At 37.5% G+C, this 22,423-nt stretch overlaps 1 protein-coding gene across 1 annotated transcript; it reads right to left on the reverse strand.

Moving 5' to 3' along the window:
* Window positions 1-50: 50 nt before the first annotated feature.
* Window positions 51-21,930, reverse strand: ZNF658 (zinc finger protein 658). The gene is made up of 5 exons (XM_028531506.2): window positions 21,807-21,930; window positions 17,821-17,847; window positions 14,745-14,871; window positions 14,354-14,449; window positions 51-4,779 (listed from the first exon to the last, which is right to left on the reverse strand). Exons 2-5 carry the CDS (start codon window positions 17,833-17,835, stop codon window positions 1,676-1,678), a joined length of 3,342 nt encoding a protein of 1,113 aa, XP_028387307.1. The 5' UTR covers window positions 17,836-17,847; window positions 21,807-21,930; the 3' UTR covers window positions 51-1,675.
* Window positions 21,931-22,423: the final 493 nt, after the last annotated feature.

Raw genomic sequence — 22,423 nt, forward strand, 5'->3', positions numbered from 1 at the left:
GGCGACTGCCTTCTACTGTTACATAGACTCACATATGTACCACATAGCTTAGAAATTAGTCACAAACATTTATTGGTGTTGTCTACAGAATTCAAGTTATTCTTCTATCTTTAAAATTTCTACAATGAATTTGTGCATAGATACACTCATATATGTTCTATAAAACTTATAAACAAGTTTTAGTACATCAGTTCTGGTTGAAGATTTTACCTACAATTCTGAAACTGATATATTTCCTTAGAAAATAATTATCTGACACAAATTCAATGTGTTGAAATGTCATTTATCAAAATACATTTTAGTCTAATATTATTTGATGTTTGATGAAGTTCACTTGGAAGTAAAGCCTTTTGTGGTTTTCCCTGAGATTTCTCTCTTTTAAGGTCATCTGCTCATTTAGGACATTGACAGAAGTTGCCTTCATCATGTGAATGATATCTTTGATGTACTGTTTCAATTCTGATAGGTCGTCTGATATTTATTATATTTATATGGTTGGTGAACCCAGGAAGGGCAAAAGGACAACTAGGCTCAAATAAAGAAATAAAATAAAAATAAATAGCAGTCTAGCAGCCATTTCTGCCCAGTGGTCTCTCACACGAACTACACTGCATGAAGCCTCTGCATTGAACTGCCTGCCTGCACTGTGTTTCTGCCATCTGAACAAACCCTTGCAAAGGTTTCCTGGAATTCTATTTCAACCAATAGGACTGAGGCTTTCCCTAACCAATCATAGCAGCTCTATTCTGACCAATAGGACAGTGCCTTTGCACCAAACTGTATCCGGACTCCTCGTTTGCAGAAGGACCAATGAGGGACCAGGGGCAGGGTCTTGTGTCCATATAAGCCAGCTCCCCTCTGGCTTAGAGAGGGCACTTTCCACCAAAGAATGAAGATTGCATTTCCTGGCTAAAGCTGAAACATCAAAGATGTCTCCCTGGAGCAAAGTGGAGCAGGCTGGCATGGAGTGAAGCAAAGCAGAGCAGACCAGTAGACCATCCTGGAGCAGACTGGAACTGCCTAGCCAAAGAGGGGCCTGGCCTCATGGCAGCCTCACAGAGAGGCTATTTTCCCAGCTGTGCTGCAGCACAACTAAGCTGTTCCACAGCAGTGTTGTCTTTACAGCCCCACTGAATCATCACTTGCACTGAATAAAGTTTCCTTCTTCACCACACCCCAAATTGAGGATTGCTGCTGGCACTAAATTGACACCAACAACCCTGGGTTTCACCCCACTCTAATAGAGTTTGCTAAACTGTATGATTTAACCAGTAGACCAAAATCTGTAAAAAGTCAACACAGTACAAATTTAATTCCTGATAAAAAAAAAACTGGGAAAGACCTGTTAGTGGAGAATTGTTTCACTATTATTCAGATTCTAACTTCTTTCACCTTGTGCTCTATGTTCAATACATAGCACCTGAGTCTTCCATGGAAATTTCTCCACTCCAGTATAACAAAGAATAGGAAGAATGTAAGGTGACTCTTTAAAGCCAAACTTAGCTGAAATGTAATAGTGTCATGACTAGCCCCACCCAGATGAAGGACAAAAAAAGAATTTAGACAAGCTCATGCCTACTAGAAAAGGAAATATGTTGTTTTAAAAAAAGACAAAATTTGCAGTCTATGTGACATGAACTTATCCACTGTGTTACCTAATAAGGTATAGGGTTCTTTAGGACTTCCCAAATTCATGGCATGAAAGAGTTTCATCTCTGGTGTGCATTCTGTTGTGATGTACTTGAAGAGCTGCCTTACGGACAAAAGTTTTCCCACATTCATCACATTCATATGGTTTCTCCCCTGTGTGAATTCTCTGGTGTACTCTGAGAGTTGAATTTTGGGCAAAAGCTTTCCCACATTCATTACACTCATAAGGTTTCTCCCCTGTGTGAATTCTCTGGTGTGCAAGAAGGTGTGACTTCTGGAAGAAAGTTTTCTCACATTCTTTACACTTATAGGATTTCACACCTGAATGAATTCTCTGATGTACTCTGAGGGTCGAATTATGGGCAAAAAGTTTTCCACATACATTGCATTCATAGGGTTTCTCCCCTGTATGAATTCTCTGATGTGTACTAACATATGATTTCTGGGAGAAAGTTTTTCCACATTCATTACATTCATAGGGTTTCTCCCCTGCACAAGTCCTCAGATGTGCTCTGAGGTGTGAGGTCTTGGAGAAAGTTTTCCCACATTCATTACATTCATAAGGCTTCTCCCCTGTGTGAATTCTCTGATGTACCCTGAAGGCTGAATTATCTGAAAAAGTTTTCCCACATTCATTACATTCATAAGGTTTCTCACCTGTGTGAATTCTCTGATGTGCACTGAGGTGTGTCTTCTGGGAAAAAGTTTTCCCACATTCATTACATTCATAGGGTTTCTCTCCTGTGTGAATTCTTTGATGGACTATGAGGGCTGCTTTATAAACAAAGGTTTTCCCACATTCTTTACATTCATAAGGTTTTTCCCCTTTGTGAATTCTCTCATGCCCACTGAGGTATGACTTCTGGGAAAAAGTTTTCCCACATTCATTACATTCATAAGGTTTCTCACCTGTGTGAATTCTCTGGTGTGTACTGAGGTGTGTCTTCTGGGAAAAAGTTTTCCCACATTCATTACATTCATAGGGTTTCTCTCCTGTGTGAATTCTTTGATGGACTATGAGGGCTGCTTTATAAACAAAGGTTTTCCCACATTCTTTACATTCATAAAGTTTTTGCCCTTTGTGAACTCTCTTGTGTCCACTGTAGTACGATTTCTTGGAGAAGGTTTTCCCACATTCATTACACCCATAGGGTTTCTCACCTGTATGAATTCGCTGATGTGTACTGAGATGTGTCTTCTGAGAAAAAGTTTTCCCACATTCATTACATTCATATAGTTTCTCCCCAGTGTGAATTCTCTGATGTACTCTAAGGGCTGAATTATGTGTGAAAGTTTTTTCACAGCCATTACATTCATAGGGCTTCTCTCCTGTGTGAATCCTTTGATGTGCACTGAGGGCTGAATTATGGGCAAAAGATCTCCCACAATCATTACATTCATAAGGTTTCTCTCCTGTGTGAATTCTCTGATGTGATCTGAGACCAGATACATGGGCAAAAGACCTCCCACATTCATTACACTCATAGGGTTTCTCCCCTGTGTGGATTCTCTGATGTGTCCTGAGGGTTGAATTATCAGCAAAAGTTTTCCCACATTCATTACACTCATACGGTTTCTCCCCTGTATGAATTCTCTGATGTGCACCGAAGTGTGTCTTATTAGAGAAACTTTTCCCACATGTAATACATTTGTAGTTTTTTTTGCCTGTGGGAATTCTCGGATGTGCTCTGATATGTGGTGTCTTGGAGAAAGTTTTCCCACACTCAATGCATTCATATGGTTTATCCTCTGTGTGACTTCTCTGATATTCTTTGTGTTGTGCTATCCTGGAGAATGAGTTCTCATATTCATTACTTTGATAGAATTTAATCTGTGCATGTGTTCCTTGGTGTAGTAAGAGCACAGGCTTCTTGTAAGATTCCCCAAATCCACTGTTCTCATAAAATTTTTCCTTTTGGTGAACTGTCAGATGTTCACTGAGGTTTGACATCTGACAGGAAGTTTTCCCACATTCATTACATTCATAGAGACTCACCCCCATATGAGTTCCAGGATAATGAATAATGTGTGAATTTGAACAAAAGGATTTCCTACATTCCTCACATTCATAGGTTTTCTCCTCTGAGTGGGTCTGCTGATGGTAAATGAGATGTGCTTTTTGGCAAAAGAATTTACTGCATTCATTATTTTCAAATGACTTCTTTCCTGTGTCACTTCCCTGATGTACACTGAAGAGTGAGTTTTGATATAAAGATTTCCCATGTTTACAACATTGGTAGAATTTCTCTTCAGTCTGAGTTCTCTGATGTATTACTGTAAGGTCTAAGTTCTGGTAGGAGAAACTTGTACATCCACTAAAAACACAGGGTGTATCACCAGTTTGTATCTTCTGATATATTAGATGGGCTGAGCTTTGCCTCAAGTTTTCTTCACATGTATTGCTTTCAAAAGAACCCTGTCCTGTGACAGTTCCCTGAGGCTGAACGAGGGGTGAAGTCCTGTTGAAGTTATTTCCACTTTCATTAAATTCACTGTGTGTCAGGGCCATGTGAACTTTATTGTATTCCACAATGGTGGTTTTACCACATTCATTAAGATCAAAGCATTTCTCCCTTGTGCCAGTTCTTATGTAGTTAAATAGAGTTGCCTTATCACAGTTTTTCCCAAATTCATCATCCTTACAGGACTCCTGTCCTGTTAGAGAACTCTTGGCAATAACACAGAGAGCAATGTTATCATGTAAAACTTTTCCAAATTCATTACATTCAAAAGGTTGCTCCAGAGTTTGAAATTTCTGCTGACCTTTCTTATGACTGAGAGATTTCACATTTTTGTTATATTTGTAAGACCTCTCTCCAGTATGGGTTTTCTCATGTTTAACATCAAGCTGTAACTTTTCACATACATTTATATTATCAGTCTTCTTTCTTGAATAGTTCCCATCACTTATAATTAAGTCAGAAACAAGTGGCAAATTCATTCCACATGAGTCACATTTATAGGGCATTTCTCCTGAAAAATCTGGAGTTATATCCAGATTAATTGGTTTTCCTAAAATTTTCTGTCCTTCTTCACTCAATATTTTGTTATCAGTGAATACCACTTGCCATAGAGGTTTCTCTTGTTTTTCCTGGTTCTCTTCTATGTGAAGATCAACTTTGCAATATCCTAAAATGAGAAAAATTGAAAACATCTTATGACTCTTACATTTCTTATTGAGAGGAGTTCAATATTATGCATTGTATTGTTTCTGGTCATATTTCCAAAGATTAATAACTCATGCACACAGACAGAAAGACAGACACACACTCTCTCTCTGCTCATCCAAGTTGTTTGAAAAAAAAACAGGTATTATTTCCAGTGCTAACCAAGATGGAGCAGCCCCATTCTTCCAGGTACTCCCCTGCTGGCAATTAAAATTCCCTGGAAAAAAAATAACAAAGATGCTACAAAAATAAAAAGAAGCTAGGCTTTGACCCTTAAAAATTGTTATGGCAGATAATTCCCAGATTTTCTTTCTGCTTCCCATATATCTTATATGAGTTGTTGGATTGCTGGAGAAGCCTGCAGTTGAAAGCAAATAATAGGCAAAGACAAAAGAGTGCCCAGAACAACCTGTACCTAAGAGCTGAGGAAAAGGTGATCTAACAGACAAGCTTTCGGACAATATCCATCATACTCAAGCCTCCCCCACCCCCCTAAGAAGGAAAAAAAAACACTTTCTTATAGTCCAACTGCAGATATAAAGCATTTATTTGTACATTTTCCTCCATAAGCCAAACCAAGAGTTCATAGGAAAGACCAGACAGTATTTTGAGAAATTTCCATTCATAAGATATTCTGGGATACGGAAGCAGCAGCCGCTGCCAAAATTCTACCTAGAACCATATTCCTATCTATTCTATAAAATCTAGGTGGACAAGAGCAACAAATGTGTTGGCTCAAGATATTGGTGGCCAACTCATAACAAGTAGGAAGAAAAAATGGAAAACAAGAAGCACAAAAAAAAAGGAGCAGGGGACAGGAATATACTGTAGCCCAATATTACAGCTAGGAGAGATGAAGCAGCACTACTTCAAAAGCATACTGTAAAAGATGAAGCATGCTTTTTTGAGGGTAAAAAGCATACCCTCAAAACCCATTCACAAAAAACTAAAAAGCAGCTTAATTCACCTTATTCTCAAATGTACACAAGCACTCATTGAGACAGACTACATTATGGGCTATAAGACAAATCTTTATAAATATAAAAGGAGTCATATAAAGTATGATCTCAAGCCAAAGAAAAATTGTACTAGAAATTAGTAATACAATATTATTTTGAAAAATATATTTGTAAATTAGTATGTTTATAATTAGACCATGGATCAAAGAGAATTTCTCACAGAAAATCAAGGTATTTTGAAGTGAATGAAAATGAAAACTGTTCAAAACATAGAAACTTGTGGAATATAGTTATAGTGGCACTAAGAGATAAGTTCATAGCTTAAAATTTTTATATTAGCAAAAGAATTTTAAAAACCCACCAGTTACCTAAGCTTCCACTTTAAGAAACTATACAAAGAGAAGGTAAATCTAAACAAAGAAGAATAAAATACTAAAAGTTAGAGAACATAATGAAATTGAAAATAACAGAAAAATCAATCAAACCAAAGCTTAATTCTTTGAAAAGATTTTTAATGATAAAAACCAACTGAGGAAAACAAGACACATTATTGATATCAAAAATAAATGCAAGAGGAGATACAACTACAGATACAGCAGACATTAGAGATAATACAAAAGTACTGAAATTCTATGCCCATAAATTTGACAATTTATATAAAATGAACCAAATTCTTCCTTTTAAAAAAGGATTTTTTTTATTTACTTTTAGAGAGAGGGGAAGGGAGGGAGAAAGAAAGGGAGAGAAACAGCAGTGTGTGAGATACACAAATCTGTTGCCTCTTGCACACACCCAACCAGGAACCTGGCACACATCCCAGGCATTTGCCCTAACCAGGAATTCAACTGTGACCTTTCTGTTCATAAGCTGGCACTCAATCCACTGAGCCACACCAGCCAGGGCAAAATGGACCAATTTCTTGAAAACAAAAAACTCCCAAACTCACCATGAAGAAATGAAAAACCTAAATAAATCTATTTAAGAACTCTAATACATGGTAAAAAAAAAAAATGTAGCTCCAAAAAGCAGCTCCAGGAACAGATGGTGTTAACTAGTGAATTCTACCAAATATTTAAAGAAATAATACCAAGTTTACATAATTTCTTCAAGAAAATACAAGACATGGAAATACTTCCTACATCATTTTATGAGGTCTGTGTCATCCTCATAGCAAAACCAAGCAAAGACAATTCAAGAAAAGAAACCTACAAGCCAATATTCCTCATGGCATAAATGTAAAAACACTGAAAAATAGTAGCTAAAGGAACACAGCAATATATGAAAATAATAAATCAAGATCAAGTGGGATTTTTCCCAAGAACACAAACTGTTGCAATATTCAAAAATCATACTGTCTAAATAATTCATATCACACAACCACATCAAATAAGGTAAAATATTTCACTAAATTGAAAATCCACTCATTAACCTAATATAAAAGGAATCTATAAAAAAGTGTACAGCTAACATTATACTTAATAAAGACTGAATGCTTTCATCCTAAGATTGGTGGGGGGGGAGGTGTTTACTCTCAAAAGTAAACAGCTTTTGGAGTAGAAAAAGGTCTTGGCTTCTACTCAAGAATGTAATGGAAGTTCCAATCAATGCATGAGGCTAGAATAAAAATAAAAGATACGGAGTAAGTCTATGCAGAAAATTCACAAAAAGATCTTAAAAAAAAAACTCCTTGAACTAATAGGTGTTTTCAGTAAAGGCAAAATACAAAGCCAATATACAGGAGCTGGTAATATACAAATAATAATTAACTGGAATTTGAAATCAGATACACACTGTAATTTACCACTGTACTAATACCCACCCACACACACACACACACACACACACACAAACTGGTATCTGTAGGCTGAAAAGTACTGAAACAAATCCTAAATAAAGAGGTAAATGTTATTTATAGATTAAAATACTCTGTATTATATACACGTCAATTCTTTTTAATTTGACCTATAGATTTAATGCAATCCAATCTGAAATGCCAGCATGCTTTTTTAAAAATATCAAGAAGCAGACTTCTGGCCAAGATGGAGGCATAGGTAGACACATTGCCTTCTTGCACATCCAAAAGAAGGACAACAACAAATTTAAAAACAAAAACAACCACAACTTCCAGAAAATCGAACTGAATGGAAGTCCGACAACCAAATAGTTGAAAAAGAAACATTCATGCAGACCAGGAGGAGGGGCAGAGAGAGGCAGCTGGGTGGAAGGGACTTGCAGTAAGGCAGCGGCTGGAGGACTGGACTGGGCAAAGCAGCTGGTGAACCGGATAAGGCAGCAGCTGGCAGAATGGGTGGTCCCACATTTGTGTGCAGATAAACCAGGAGGAACAATTAAGGAGCGAGACAGACCATGCAACCTAGGACTCCAGTGCAGGGAAATAAAGCCTCAAAACCTCTGACTGGAAAAACACGTGAGGGTTGAGGTGGCAGGAGAAACTCCCAGCCTCACAGGAGAGTTCGTTGGAGAGACCCACAGGTCTTACAACATAGACACAACCACCCACCTGGGAATCAGCACCAGAAGGGCCCAATTTGCTTGAAGGTAGCAGCGGAAGTGACCAAAAGCCAACAGAGAGCTGACCAAGTGGCGCTGTTCCCTCTCTGACCCCTCCTCCACATACGGTGCCACAACAAAGTGACGAGGTTGCCCTGTCTTGGTGAACACCTAAGGCTCCACCCCTTACTACATAACAGACATGTGGAGACAAAAAACGAAAGACCAGGTCAAAGTTCCATAAAAAATATAACTAAGTGACAAAGAGATAGCCAACCTATCAGATGCACAGTTCAAAACACTGGTAATCAGCATGCTCACAGAATTGGTTGAGTATGGTCAAAAAATACAGGAAAAAGTGAAGGCTATGAAAAATGAAATAAAGGAAAATGCACAGGGAACCAACAGTGACAGGAAGGAAACTGGGACTCAGATCAATGACTTAGACCAGAAGGAGGAAATAAACAGTCAACCAGAAAAGAATGAAAAAACAAGAATTCCAAAAAATGAGGAAAGGCTTAGAAACCTATGGGACAACTTTAAACATTTCAATATCTGTATCATGGAGGTGCCAGATTGAGAAGAGGAAGAGCAAGAAATTGAAAACTTACTTGAAAACATAATGAAGGAGAACTTCCCCAATCTGGCAACAGACTTCCAGGAAGTCCAGGAAACTCAGACAGTCCTAAAGAAGTTGCACCCAAGGAAGCACACATCAAGGCACATCATAATTATATTACCCAAGATTAACGATAAGGAGAGAACCTTAAAAGCAGCAAGAGAAAATGAGACAGTTACCTACAAAGGAGTTCCCATTAGACTATCAGCTGACTCCTCAGAAGAAACCTTACAGGCCAAGAAGGGACTGGAAAGAAGTATTCAGAGTCATGAAAGGCAAGGAACTATATCTAAGATTACCCTATCCAGCAAAGCTAGCATTTAGAATGGTAAGATAAAGTGCTTCCCAGATAAGGTCAAGTTAAAGGAGTTCATCATCACCAAGCCTTGTCATATGAACATTAAAGGGACTTGTCTAAGAAAAAGAAGACCAAAAGTATGAAAGGTAAAATGGCAACAAACTCACAACTATCAACAACCAAACCTTAAAAAAAAATTAAGCAAACAACTAGGACAGAATCATAGAATTCTGTCCTAGTTGTTCCTACAGAATCATAGAAATGGAGATCACATGGACGGTTTTCAGTGGAGGAGATGGAGGAGGAGAAAGGGGTAAAAGGTACAGGGAATAAGTAGCATAAATGGTAAGTAGCAAAAAAATGGGAGGTTAGAATAGTATAGGAAATGTACAAGCCAAAGAACTTATATATACAACCCATGGACATGAACTAAGTTTGGGGGGTGGGGTGGAATGCAGGTGGGGGTGGGTGTTCAGGGTGGAGGGGAATAAAGGGGGGAAAGTGGGACAACTGTAATAGCATAATCAATGAAATACATTAAAAAATATCAAGAAGCTCGTTTTAACATTCATACAGTAAAAAGTTGATGAACCCATAATACCTAATTTGAATAAGCTACTGTAATAAAATTAGTAGATAAATAAAAGATAAAGACGTCAAAGAAATATATGATCTTAGACATATACACTCATTTGTTTTCTGAGATTATACAAATACTATTCAACAGAGAAATAATAATCTTTTCAACATATGGTGCTAAAATAACCAAACGCCTTTTCCAAAAACTTGAACATGATATATACCTCACACTTTCTATAAAAATCAACACCAAATGGATCACAAAGTACAAAATGTGAAATTTTAAAATTTCTAGAAAAAACAAAATCACAGGAATAAATCTGTATTACTTTGAGTTCCAATGTTTCTAGACAGGACAACAAAAGCATGGTCCTAAAATAAAATAAAAAATAAAAATAAAATAAAAATAAATGTTTACTTAAAAATAAAACAAAATAACCAACCTAACACCTAAAAAAAAAGAAAATTATGAAAGTTAATGTTTAGTTTAGCCAGTTTTTCTGAAACCATGCCAATAGAAGAAGTGGGGTGCAGCTTCACTACTGCCAAGTAGGAAAAGAAGTCCAGGTACCTCACTAAACCTCTGTTGACATCTCTGGAAATTGAAAGAGAAAGTTGCCACATTAATACTGGCCAGGAGTAAGAGATCAGGCTCCCACCAGCCTTCTGTAATACTAACCACCATGCATTTCATCAGGTGCCAATGTACCTAGTTCATCTTCTTTCTTCTTTCCATCTGTACTTAGTGAGTAAGAAGGAACATATTTACTACATCATTCCTCTGGTTAATGTTTTTTATATCTTATTAACTCCTTCTCTAAGCACAGTCATGAGCATATTTTTTTATCATCATTTAGAGTATTTCTACTTTTGCTTTGAAAATCAAGTTTAAGCCACCTAAATCCTATTTTTTGTTTTGATCCATAGGTGACTTCAGGATTCTTTCCCCACTGTTCTGTGGGGATAGTGCCATCTACCAAAAACCAGTTGTCTATAAAGCATGTTTTTTCTTGAGCTCTCTTTCACTAATTTATAAAACTATCTCAAACCCCTCCCCAAACCCCTCCCATTGCATATTACTTAACTACTCCGAGCTTTACATATATCCTTAATATCTGGTAGAGCAAGTCCTCCCACATCACTCTTTATGAATGGGATTTTTGGTTTGATATTAAATATGAAAAATTTCCACTTGAACTTTTACATAAAATTTCACTATCTTTTCCTTTGTCTTTGTTAGGGTTAGCGAAAGTTTCATCCACTTTAATGTTTTACTTCTCAGTTTTCCAGTCTGTTACTACTTTCATTAGTACATTCTTATTATTGTTCTTAGGTAATTAATTAATATAATATTTACCTCTGTTCACTAACTTACCTGTATCCTAACATTTCTAATATGTGCATTTATCTTTAGTATTTTATAAGTGTCATGCAATTTTGGATTTCATTTCTTTTTATACATTACTTAAAAGAGACACTTTCAAATTTCCATATCAATGTTTTTGTTTACTCATTTTACCATTAACTTCTACATTTATCAAATAAACTATGTTGAGAGAATATTATTTGTGATGATTCTACCTTGGTGAATTTATTGGTACTTTCTTTTTAGACTAAAACTATATTTATACTACCTATGATTATTTGATGAGAACCTGAAAGGCTTGTCCTTTGATTTCAGCATACATATACACAAACATATGGTTCACTTTAATACATACATCATTTATATCCAATACAGGCATAGTTATTTAGTGTCCACAGTGTTTATTATTTTATCAGATAAGGTCCAGAAGGTCCTCAAATAACTTCCTTTCATTAAATGTCATTTCATTATAACACTGATGAGAAAAAAAAGCGATTCTGGGCCAGGGCCACTATCTGTGTGCCGTTGGTATGTTCTCCTTTGTCTGTGTGGTTTTCTCAGGGTATTCTGGTTTTCTTTCACATCCTAAGATGTGCATATGAGGTGAACTGAAGTATCTATATTGCCCCCAGTTTGTGTGATGTGTGAGTACACCCTACGATGGCATCTCACCTTAAGCTGCCTGGTTAAGCTTCAGCCACCTGCAACAGTGAACTGGAATAAGCAGGCCAAAATACAATGATCAATTTTTCTTAAATGTATGTACAGCTCACATACCAATGTTTAATATAGAAAGCATTTTAGATCTTTACTTAGAGTTTGGTAATGTTTTTGCTGTAGGAATTTAACTCTTGTTTATATCAATTAGCCTATAATAAAGGTGGTTTCATTTTAGGTCATTATGCTTAAAGTCAGTTTCCAAAAACCTATCAACAATGTTGTTAAAGACTTATTGTATTATATGATCTCCTAACCCAAGTGAATTTTAAGTTCTTAGATGTCTATTTGGGATTTTATGATCATTGATATCATTATTTGGTACAGTCATTCAAATGCTTAAAGGTTTACATTAACCTGTGCTCTTGCACAAGAGGGTCTTCTTTTAAGTTAATGAATTTATTGTCTACATTCAAACCTGAATAATAGAAGATTAAATGCTAAATTATTTTATTTTTATTACATTAATAACTTTACCATTCTTTTATTATAATCTTCCTAAGATACTTATTTAGGGATATCTATTTTAGCCAATCAGTATGATCAAACTGTTTACATTTAGTGATTGGGAAATATGCTTGATCTAAATCATATCAACTTTTATGTTAAACTACCTATTTAAATGAATTCACAACAAAAACTTTTAGTGAAAACACTTAAGATGATTTTACTTTTTTGCTTGAGGAATTATACTGAAACTATGACTTCTGAAATTCCTGGAATTGTTTATTAATTTAGACAAAGGCCAATAAGCACATGAAAAACTGGTTGGCATTATTAGTGATCAGAGAAACTCTTTAGGGACTAAATTGCATCCCCCCCTCCCCAAAAATTGTATTTTGAGGCCTTAATCCCCAATGTAACTGAATTTAGAGATAAGTCCTTTAAGGAGGTAATTAAGATTAAATGAAGTCATAAAGGTGAAGCCCTAATTCTACAGCACTAGTGTCCTTATAAAAATAGGAAGAGACATCATAGCTCTTTCTCTCTCCATGGGAGCACAAAAGAAAGGCCATGTGTGAAGGTGCTCATATATAAGCCAGGAAGAGAGGTGTCACCAGAAAGCAACCCTGCTGGCACCCTGATCTTGAACTTTCAGCCTCCAGAACTGTGAGAATTACCCTGACCAGGTGGCTTGGTTGGTTGGAGTACTGTCCCACTCACCAAAAAGTTGCAGGTTTGATCCCTGGTCCAGGCACATACCTAGGTTACAGGTTTGATCACCAGTTGGGGCAGATGCAGGAAGGCAACCAATGGATGTTTCTCTCTCACATCAATGTTTCTCTCTCTCTCATCCCCCCTTCCTCTTGTTCTAATATGAATAAACATATCCTCAGGTAAAGATTTTAAAAAAAGAACAGTAAGAAATAAATTTCTATTACTTAAGCCACTTAGCCTATGGTATTTTGTTATGCCAGCCCAGCTGACTAATACAAAATGTATATCAAAGCCTCAATGATTAAACACTTCACTTTCACTAGGATGGCTGCAATCAAAAAGTCAGATATTAAGTGAAGATGGAGAAGATGTGGAGGAACCCAGAGTCCTCAAGTGTTACCATTCGTAATGTAATACAGTATAACCACTTTGGAAAACAGTCTGGCAATTCCACAGATCTACCATAAAACCCAGCAATTCCACTCCTATCTATAAACTCAAGAGAAATAAAAGCATATATCCCTACAAAAACTTGTAAATGGCTCTGGCTTGTGAGGCTCTGTGGACTGAGTGCCAGCCTGCGAACCCAAAGGCCACCAGTTCAATTCCCAGTCAGGACACATGCCTGAGCTGCAGTCCAAATCCCCAGGTGGGCACACATGAGAAGCAGCTGATCAATGTTTCTCTCACACACTCATGTTTCTCTCCCTCTGTTTCTCCCTCCCTTCCCCTCTCCCTAAAAATAAAACAAAAATCCTAAAAAAAACTTGTAAATGAGTGATTATATCAGCATTACTCAGTAACAGCCAAAAGGTAGAATCCCATATGTCCACAGAATGATGAATGAACAAACGTGGTATATCCAGACAATGAAATATTATTTTTTCCATAAAAAGGATGAAATACTAATATATGCTACAATATTAACCTCGTAATCACAAAAAGCACATAATGTGTGATTCCATTTATATGAAATGTCCAGAACGACCCAATCTATGGAGACAGAAAGGAAATTAATGGTTGCTGGGAATGGATGGTCCAGATGATAGGGAGGTAATAATAGCTAAATGGTATGGGGTTTCTCTCTGAGTTGAAGAAAACTGACTGTGGTGTTTATATATATATGTGCATATTTATGCATATATATGCATAAACATATATATGCACACACATAATAAGAGCCACTGAATTGTATACTTTAAATGGGTGAAATATATGATATGTGAATTATATCTCAATAAAGCTGTTTAAAAGGAAAAACAACTTTCTAAGTACTTCCCTCTATGGGCTAAGTACCCCAGGAGCTTCCTTCTGTCTGAGCTCACTCACCTGGGTTTCTCTTGTTTAGGAATTCTTCCTCTAAGGACCAGGGATCTTCACCTTGCTCCAACTTGAAGATCACCTGGGGTTTGGTAATGCAATACCCTGTGGACATAACAATCGAGGGTACATACAGACCAGATTCATGGGCTTTTTAGTTTCTGAAGGTAGAGAAAGATACAACAGCAAGAGCAAAAAGTACCCATTTGCAGTTTTTAATGGGAGGGTAATGACACAAACATTGTTTCTATTTCTCTAAAGGTTTCAATTACATAGGACTCTTAAAAGCCTAAACATTAATCTCCATAAAGGGTCTAGGTGTTCTGATAATTTTTTTCAAAACGAAATGTATTCCAGAGGGAGCCACAGGATAAGGTCTCACAGGGTAAGGTCTGCTCACCCACGGAGATGAGGTGGCTATAGTTCTCCAGCATCACTTCTCTGTACAGGGTCCTCTGGGCAGAGTCCATCTGTTGCCACTCCTCCTGGGTGACCTCCACAGTTACGTCTTCAAATGACATTGGTCCCTGTAATAACATATTTTGTTCAAAAGTTCAGAATTACGTGACAAAATATCTTTGAGAACAACTCTTCTTCTATATACTCTTAAGGCTTTAAAACAGATATAAAGGATGTCATATTTTGACCTAATTTATCTTTAAGTTTGGAGTTATTCAATTAGTTAAAAGGGTTTTTAATGTGCCATACTTCATTTATATTTATGAATTATAGTTTTTTTAAGACAAAAGAGTTCAGTGTAAAGAGACTTCCTACAAATCTTCTTCTATATCCCAAGGAATTATCCTGATTATTCTAGAATTCTAGAATGTTCAATCTCTCCTTGGACATTATTACCATAAATAATGGTAGCAAGGAAGAATACATGTAAGCTGTGAACTTACATATAAATGAATGTATAAGATATATAAATCTGGAACTTGTGCAAAGAACAACTTAGCAAAGACTTAGAATCAGAGAGACCAGTATAAGAGAGTACTATCTACACTAAAGTAACACAATGGCTACAATGATAAGGGTAAAATCACAGAGCAGAAGCAGCAACCAGTCTGATAACTACTTCATTATATAGCTATCCAGTCTAGCAATATTGGGCTGTTTCTCGAATGCTGGTGCCAAATACTGATATTTGGGACAGAAAGGGAAAAAAGTATATTAAAATTTCTAGTGTGACAGATCTGTTCATATTGCTACTGAAAGATCTACAGAATGTAAAGTTGGAACAGTCCCTTAAACTAATATACACATAGTTTTAAAACACAAAAGGGTGCTCTAGGATCAAGACAAGCATTAAGGAATTACTAACAATTCAGGTGGTTAACTGAAGTTTCAGAGGCAGTCAGACAACAATTTGAGCATGCAGAAATTGAGCAAAGTACTAAAAACAGCATTTGAGGAACCATTAATACTAAAGAGGATGGCAATAAAGGTACAGGCCACAAAACCTGGGAACTTTTTTAAAAAGTAAGAATAGAACTGTGAAGAGCAGAGTCTTGGAAAATGAAAAAAAAGGGAAAGTTTCCACAACAAAAGACCTTGAAGGGACTGGGAAGAAGTGGACAGTTGCTATTCAAGGAGCATAAAGCTTCACTTGTGAGAAATATTAAGCTCTAGAGATCTGTTGTACAATGTTGTGCCTCTAGTTAAGAATACTTAATGTACACACAAAAACTGTGGTTAACAGAGTAGATCTCATGTTAAGTGTTCTTATCACAACTAAAAAATAGAATATGAAGTAGATTAACAGGTTTTTTAACACAGAAACAAGTTTTTTCCCACTATTTTGTATCCAATCATATGCTCATTCATGTCTTCAGCATTACTGAGTAAATACCACCTCTGTGTGAAGCTCAGTACTGGTACCTGGGGACTAAAACAAATAAATAAAAGACCAGGAACACCTCTCATTAAATTTATTTTAATCTAAAAATTATAAATAAAATTTAACTATATTTTCCAAAACTAAAATGTTACTGAGAAAAGTGGCTTTTTTTTTCATTTTTTTGGCCAATTTCTTTAATATCTGGTTTAATAAAATCAGCTGGATTTTTTTTTTAAATTAAGCTAACAAGTGATGTAGGTGAAAATGTTGAAACACAGATCCCAGAAAATTCTCTCCTCCACAAAAGCAAAAAAAAGAAAAACTGGCAAAAATTATACAAGTTAACAAATGTCACCTGTGGAAATATACACGAAAAACAGCTATGTTGTGTCCGTATAATTTACCCTGTTCCTATCCCTCTCTCTCCAGCTCTGTGGTAGTTTTACAACCAACAATCTGCAACCAGCAGCCTGGCAACTACAAAATGGTTGGAGTTCCATCAAAACCTCATTCCCACACCATTCCCACACATGGCCAGTGTGGCTCACTTGGTTGGTGCATTGTGCTGTAAAATGAAATGTCACAGGTTCGGTATCTGGTCAGGGCACATGCCTGGGTTGTGGATTCAGTCCCCAGTCAGGGGAGACCCTCCACATAGGAGAGGCAACCAATAAATGTTTCTAAGACTGATGTGTTTCTCCCTCTCTTCCCATCTCTCTAAAATCAATAAGCATGTCCTCAGGTTAGGATTAAAAAAAAAATACCTCATTCCCAGAAAACTGTCATCATTTGGCCCATTTGGAGGTTCTCTGAAAGACCCCACTTACAAGGATGTCTTTATTTGAGCTATGGTTCACTTGGAGCTTCTATAGTGTGGATAGCCTATACTCAGAGGCATTTGTCAAAACATTTAAAAGCATTGGTTCAACTTGGTAGCTACCTGAGGTGCTGGATGATAGCTGGGGCAAACAATGGTCAATAAAGAAGCTTAAAAGGAAATGCTGGGGAATGAAATGTCAAAGATTCTGAAAAGCTTCAGTATATTCCTGAGAATCTAGAAGCCACATTCACGCATAGGTACTCGGAATATATATTAATGCAGAGTAATTTTAAGGATATTCAGTTGATTCATCAGCAAAATGTCTTAACTCAACCTCTGTGTTTGAGTTTCTGAAAAACTGAGTATGCACTGAATTTACATATAGAATTAAGTCTTCTACTTTTATTAAAGAATGAGTAGAGGTGACACTCTATATTACTTTAGGGTTATTACTGGAAAATTGTTAACTAAATCACCTACTTAGAAACAACAAAGGTTATTTTTTATCTTCAATTGTCTTTAAATTCTCTAATGAATTAGTTTGCTTTATCTTCTCACCAATGTCAGCCTTTAAAGAAGCATTGACTGACACTGTGACATAGATATTGGAAACCTCAGCAATAAATTTGGTAAATTTGTAATACCAGAAAATCTGCATATATCCACATGTCAACTCTGCTATTCATTTGTATTTCTGTATATTCTCTGAGTGTATCTGATCCACTTCTATTTCTATTTTTCCATGTTAACAGAGACACACTTAAGCCCTTATAAAATCCATTGTAAAATAAACAGTTTATTAAAACCTAAACTCACCTGAGCTATGTTCATTTTCTGTTACTCCTGCAAAAAAGAAAAAAAATGTGAAGGTCCAGCTGGGTCGGGGCGGGGGGGAGTGGAGAAATTGGGTCATGAGAAACCTGGTCTGCCTTACACATCCTATATTCATCTGCCTAAAAACTTCAAAACACCAGGTGGAGAAAAGGCTTCCCTATGGAAGAATGGCCCTTTGACATTTTTGAGAAGGGACAGGAAGAACCCACACAGAGGTAGCACCACCTGAACATGTGCATCTTTTATGTGATCATGTGGGCTTAACCCTGCAATTTCACTGAGGTAAATGGCTTTCTGTCAATGAATTAACGATCTATGCTCCATTCTGACAAATTAAAACAAAAGAAATTTTTAATAAGTAAATAAAACAGAGGATTTGTTAAATAAATTCAGGTACACCAGAGGTGAAACCCTCTACCTTCATGAATGTCAAAAAACTACTCGGGCTGAACCAAGTTGTTGTATTTACAACTTGAGTTAGTTTCCACAGAAAACTCTGCAATAAAGATGGAACACTTTATATAAGAAATATATTTGTTTGAATTTTTGTTCTTAATTGGCTTCAGTTTCTAAAAAAAGATCTTTTGATAAGATGTTTATAGAACTTATCTGTGTGAGTAAACAGTACTGCACTGCTGCTGTTTGGTTCTGTCCTGGGTGACTACAAAAATCATTCATTTTGGGCCCATCATCTTTAGGCTTCCCAAGATGTCCAGTGTAGAAAACGCTTCTACTACCATTTTGGTAACCCTATGTTCAGGAAAGAGAGGGCATTGGCATAATTCTAGATGCCACATGTGGTGATGAACAAGGTGTTAGAGCAGCTCAGAATCTGGAGAGCAGAATAAAAAAACCAACACATTGTTTAGGATTTTGTCAGCTCTGGCTGGTTACGTCTTCCTTGGACATCTGTACTCACCAGCCATCCACTGAATTGCCTTTTCCTGTGCAGCCTGACAATAACCCACCCCTCTCAGCTCCAAGTTCCCTTCTGCAGGTTTCCACTGTCACACAATCTGTGATGGCTTCTGAATGTGGCAAGTCTGACTCATGCCATAAAGGGATCAAGAACTTCTTTTCGTGGGGCAAATCAGAATCTGTTCCTTTCTAGAAACTTCTGCCTCTGCACTGAAGCTCCGATGAGGGGTCTGTCAGAAAGGTGCTTCTTCCAGTGGCAATTATTCCTGGGGCTCCCTCTTTCCAGACTTCAAAGAGTTACTTTCCTCCAGAGGGACTGAGACCTGAGCCTGAGAAACAAGGTCATTTTGTTTGAAACCTTCATCTAACATTCTAAACCTGACCCTTTTGCATGCAACTACTGCACCTGAAGTGTGGCTGCTGTATTAAATTAAATGCATCATGAATATTAACTTTCCCTCCAAAGGCCTATACTCAGAAAACTACACAACACTGAAGAAACAAATCAAGGAAGACACAAATGGAAACATATACCTTGTTCATGGATCAGAAGAATTCACATTATCAAAATATCCATACTACCCAAAGTGATTCATAGATTCAGTGCAATACCTATTAAAGTACCAATGGCATATTTCACAGATATAGAACAAACACTTCAAAAAATCTATATGGAACCAGAAACAGCCCCAAATAGCTGCTGCAATTTTGAGAAAGAAGAGCAAAGTAGGAAGGATCACAATACCTGATACTAAACTGTATTACAAGGCCACTGTAATCAAAACAGCCTGGTTCTGGCATAAAAACAGGCACATGGACCAACGGAACAGAACAGAAAGCCCAGAAATAAACCCAAGTCTCTATTGTCAATTAATATTTGACAAAGGGGGCAGCAACATAAAATGGAGTAAAAATACCCTCTTCAACAAATGGTGTTGGGAGAGCTGGACAGCTACATGCAAAAAAATGAAACTCAAGCACCAACTTACAGCATACACAAAAATAAATTCAAGGTGGATAAAAGATTTAAATACAAATTGTGATACCATTAAAGTCCTAGAAGGGAACATAGGCAGAAAATCTCAGATATTCCATGCAACAATATTTTCACTGATATGTCCCCTAGAGCAAGGGACATAAAGGAAAGAACAAACAAATGGGATCTCATCAAAATAAAAAGCTTCTGCACAGCTAAAGAAAACAGTGTTAAAAAAAAAGAGAACCAATAATATGGGAAAACATATTTCCCAATGATACCTCAGACAAGGGTTTAATCTCCAAAATATATGGAAAAAAACTCACACAACTCCACTCTAAGAAGACAAGCAACCCAATTAAAAAATGGGCAAAGGACTTGAACAGACACTTGTTCAAGGAGGACATACAGAGGATCCAGAGACACATGAAAAGATGCTCAGCATCGCTAGCTATCAGAGAGATGCAAATTAAAACCATAATGAGATACCACTTCACACTGGTCAGCCTGCCTATCATAAACAAAGCAACAAACAAGTGTTGGAGAGGTTGTGGAGAAAAGAGAACACTAGTGCACTATTGGTGGGATTGCAGACTGGTACAACCACTATGGAAAACAGTATGGAATTTCCTCAGAAAACTCAAAATGGATCTGCCTTTTGACCAGGCAATTCCACTGCTAGGATTATATCCTAAGAACCCTGAAACACCAATCCAAACGAACCTATGCACCCAATGTTCACAGCAGCACAATTTACAATAGCCAAGTGCTGGAAGCAACCTAGGTGCCCATAAGTAAATAAATGGATCAAAAAACTATGGTACATTTACACAGTGGAATTCTATGCAGCAGAAAGAAAGAAGCTCCTACCCTTTGCAACAGCATGGATAGAACTGGAAAAGCATTATGCTAAGCAAAATAAGCCAGGTGGTGAAAGACAAATACCATATGATCTCACCTTTAACAGGAACCTAATCAATAAAATAAACAAACAAGCAAAATATAAACAAAGACACTGAAATTGAGAATAGGCTGACAGTGATAGGGGGCAGGGGGAATTTCAGGGAAAAAGGGAAAGGGTTTACAGGTACAAGTATGAAGGACACATGGACAAAAACAAGGGCAGGGGGGTAGAAACAAGAGGGAGGTGGGGAGGCCTGGGGGTGTGGGGTGGGGTGGGGGTAAAAGGCAGAAAACTGTAGTTGAACAATTTTAAAAATTAATTAATAAATAATTAATTAACTTTACCTCCTTTTCTTTTCACTGTTACTACTGAAATTTTTTTAAATTTTATTGTTATATTCTATTTGCATTATCTTTCTATCCGCCAGCACTGCATTAGATTGTCAGACTAGGCCTTTGAGCATGGAGACAGCCTGGATAGTGCAGGAAGGCACAAGTGCCTCAGTCTGACCAACGGGTTCTGGAGAAAACCTGCAAGTCCTAGATATACTTGCCAAATGGTGTGATTCTGTCCTCATTCACTTTACTATCATAACGCAGAAAATTTGGGGACAGCCCACTTTGCCAAGTGCTCCAAAGGCTGCAAACCTGGATTTGGGGCAGGGAGAATTATTAGGAAGAGTGAGAGATAGGGAGTAAAATCTGTATTTGAGTCCTACCCCTCTCATCGAAGACCAGCTTGTGAGCTGGGATGTATCAGTCCGCCCCCATGAAAGTCCTTTTTCACGTTTTAAAATAGCCTGTTTATACCGACAAGTAGGCTTGTTGGTTAAATGAAATAAACAAAGGGAACAAAGTATCTTTTGATAGTAGCTTACACAGTGATTAACACAAACATTTGACAAAATCTTTTGCAGATGACACCTTATTTAATCCTGAGAATAACTGCACGTACTATTAGTAGCCTCAGGTTCACCGTCAGCATCCCGAAGGTGCATTCCCGTCTAGTAGCCTGCAGTCCCCACACCGGGCCTCAAGGAGAACGTTCTCCTAAAGAGGGCTCAGCCCTACCTGAGCCGGGGGAGCCGACTCCGGGGAACTACTCACGCACCAGCAGCCCAGCGGCCGGGGGAGAGGACTGCCTGCTCCCGCTCCCCAGACACGCGCCTACCTGACCTGCAAGGACCCCGTGCTCTCGGTGCGCAGTTTCTGCTCTCACACAGACCCTGAGCAACTCCCTCTCAGGCCCCAGAGGGCAGACGGTCGGGCCAGATTGATGTGCACATGCGCAGAGCGACCAAGTTCTGAGGGGCAGAGCGGTAAGTCTACACCTTCAAGACTACAGTTCCCATGAAACCTTGAGGCCAAAGAATGTAATTTTTGAAGCGTTTCCCCTTCATTACCCAATTGGACCTGCCCCCTGGAAACTTCCGGAATTCAGAGTTTTGGGGTTAGAGTTATGTCCTGACAGCACATTGTGAAGCGTAGTTCTTTGATCTGATCCGGGTCAGAAAGACAACAGGTGCAAGAGACCATTGGAGAAACACGAATATGAACTAGAAGTGCTAAGGAAAATTACCCTTACCTTGATTAGTGTGATTATACGGAGTGGGCAAAAGCAGGCTAATAATAGCAAATACAATAATAAATAAGTAAAAATACAAGAATAAACTCTGTGTTTCCCATACTCACAACTATAAACCTATTTTTGCTCACCCTTGTATTTGGATGATGTGTTAGTTTTTTAAAGATACATGCTAATATATTTACAATTATAAAGTAATGTAT

Source organism: Phyllostomus discolor, chromosome 3 (genome assembly GCF_004126475.2).
Source record: "Phyllostomus discolor isolate MPI-MPIP mPhyDis1 chromosome 3, mPhyDis1.pri.v3, whole genome shotgun sequence".
Classification (NCBI taxonomy): Eukaryota; Metazoa; Chordata; class Mammalia; order Chiroptera; family Phyllostomidae; genus Phyllostomus; species Phyllostomus discolor.

Excerpts from the sequence above, each read along its gene's own strand:
- ZNF658 (XM_028531506.2), bottom strand. Across the intron at positions 14,450-14,744 it reads TAGCCACCTCATCTCCGTGG|GGTATTGCATTACCAAACCC; the intron begins GTGAGCAGACCT and ends TTATGTCCACAG. Across the intron at positions 4,780-14,353 it reads CCTAAACAAGAGAAACCCAG|GATATTGCAAAGTTGATCTT; the intron begins GTGAGTGAGCTC and ends TTCTCATTTTAG.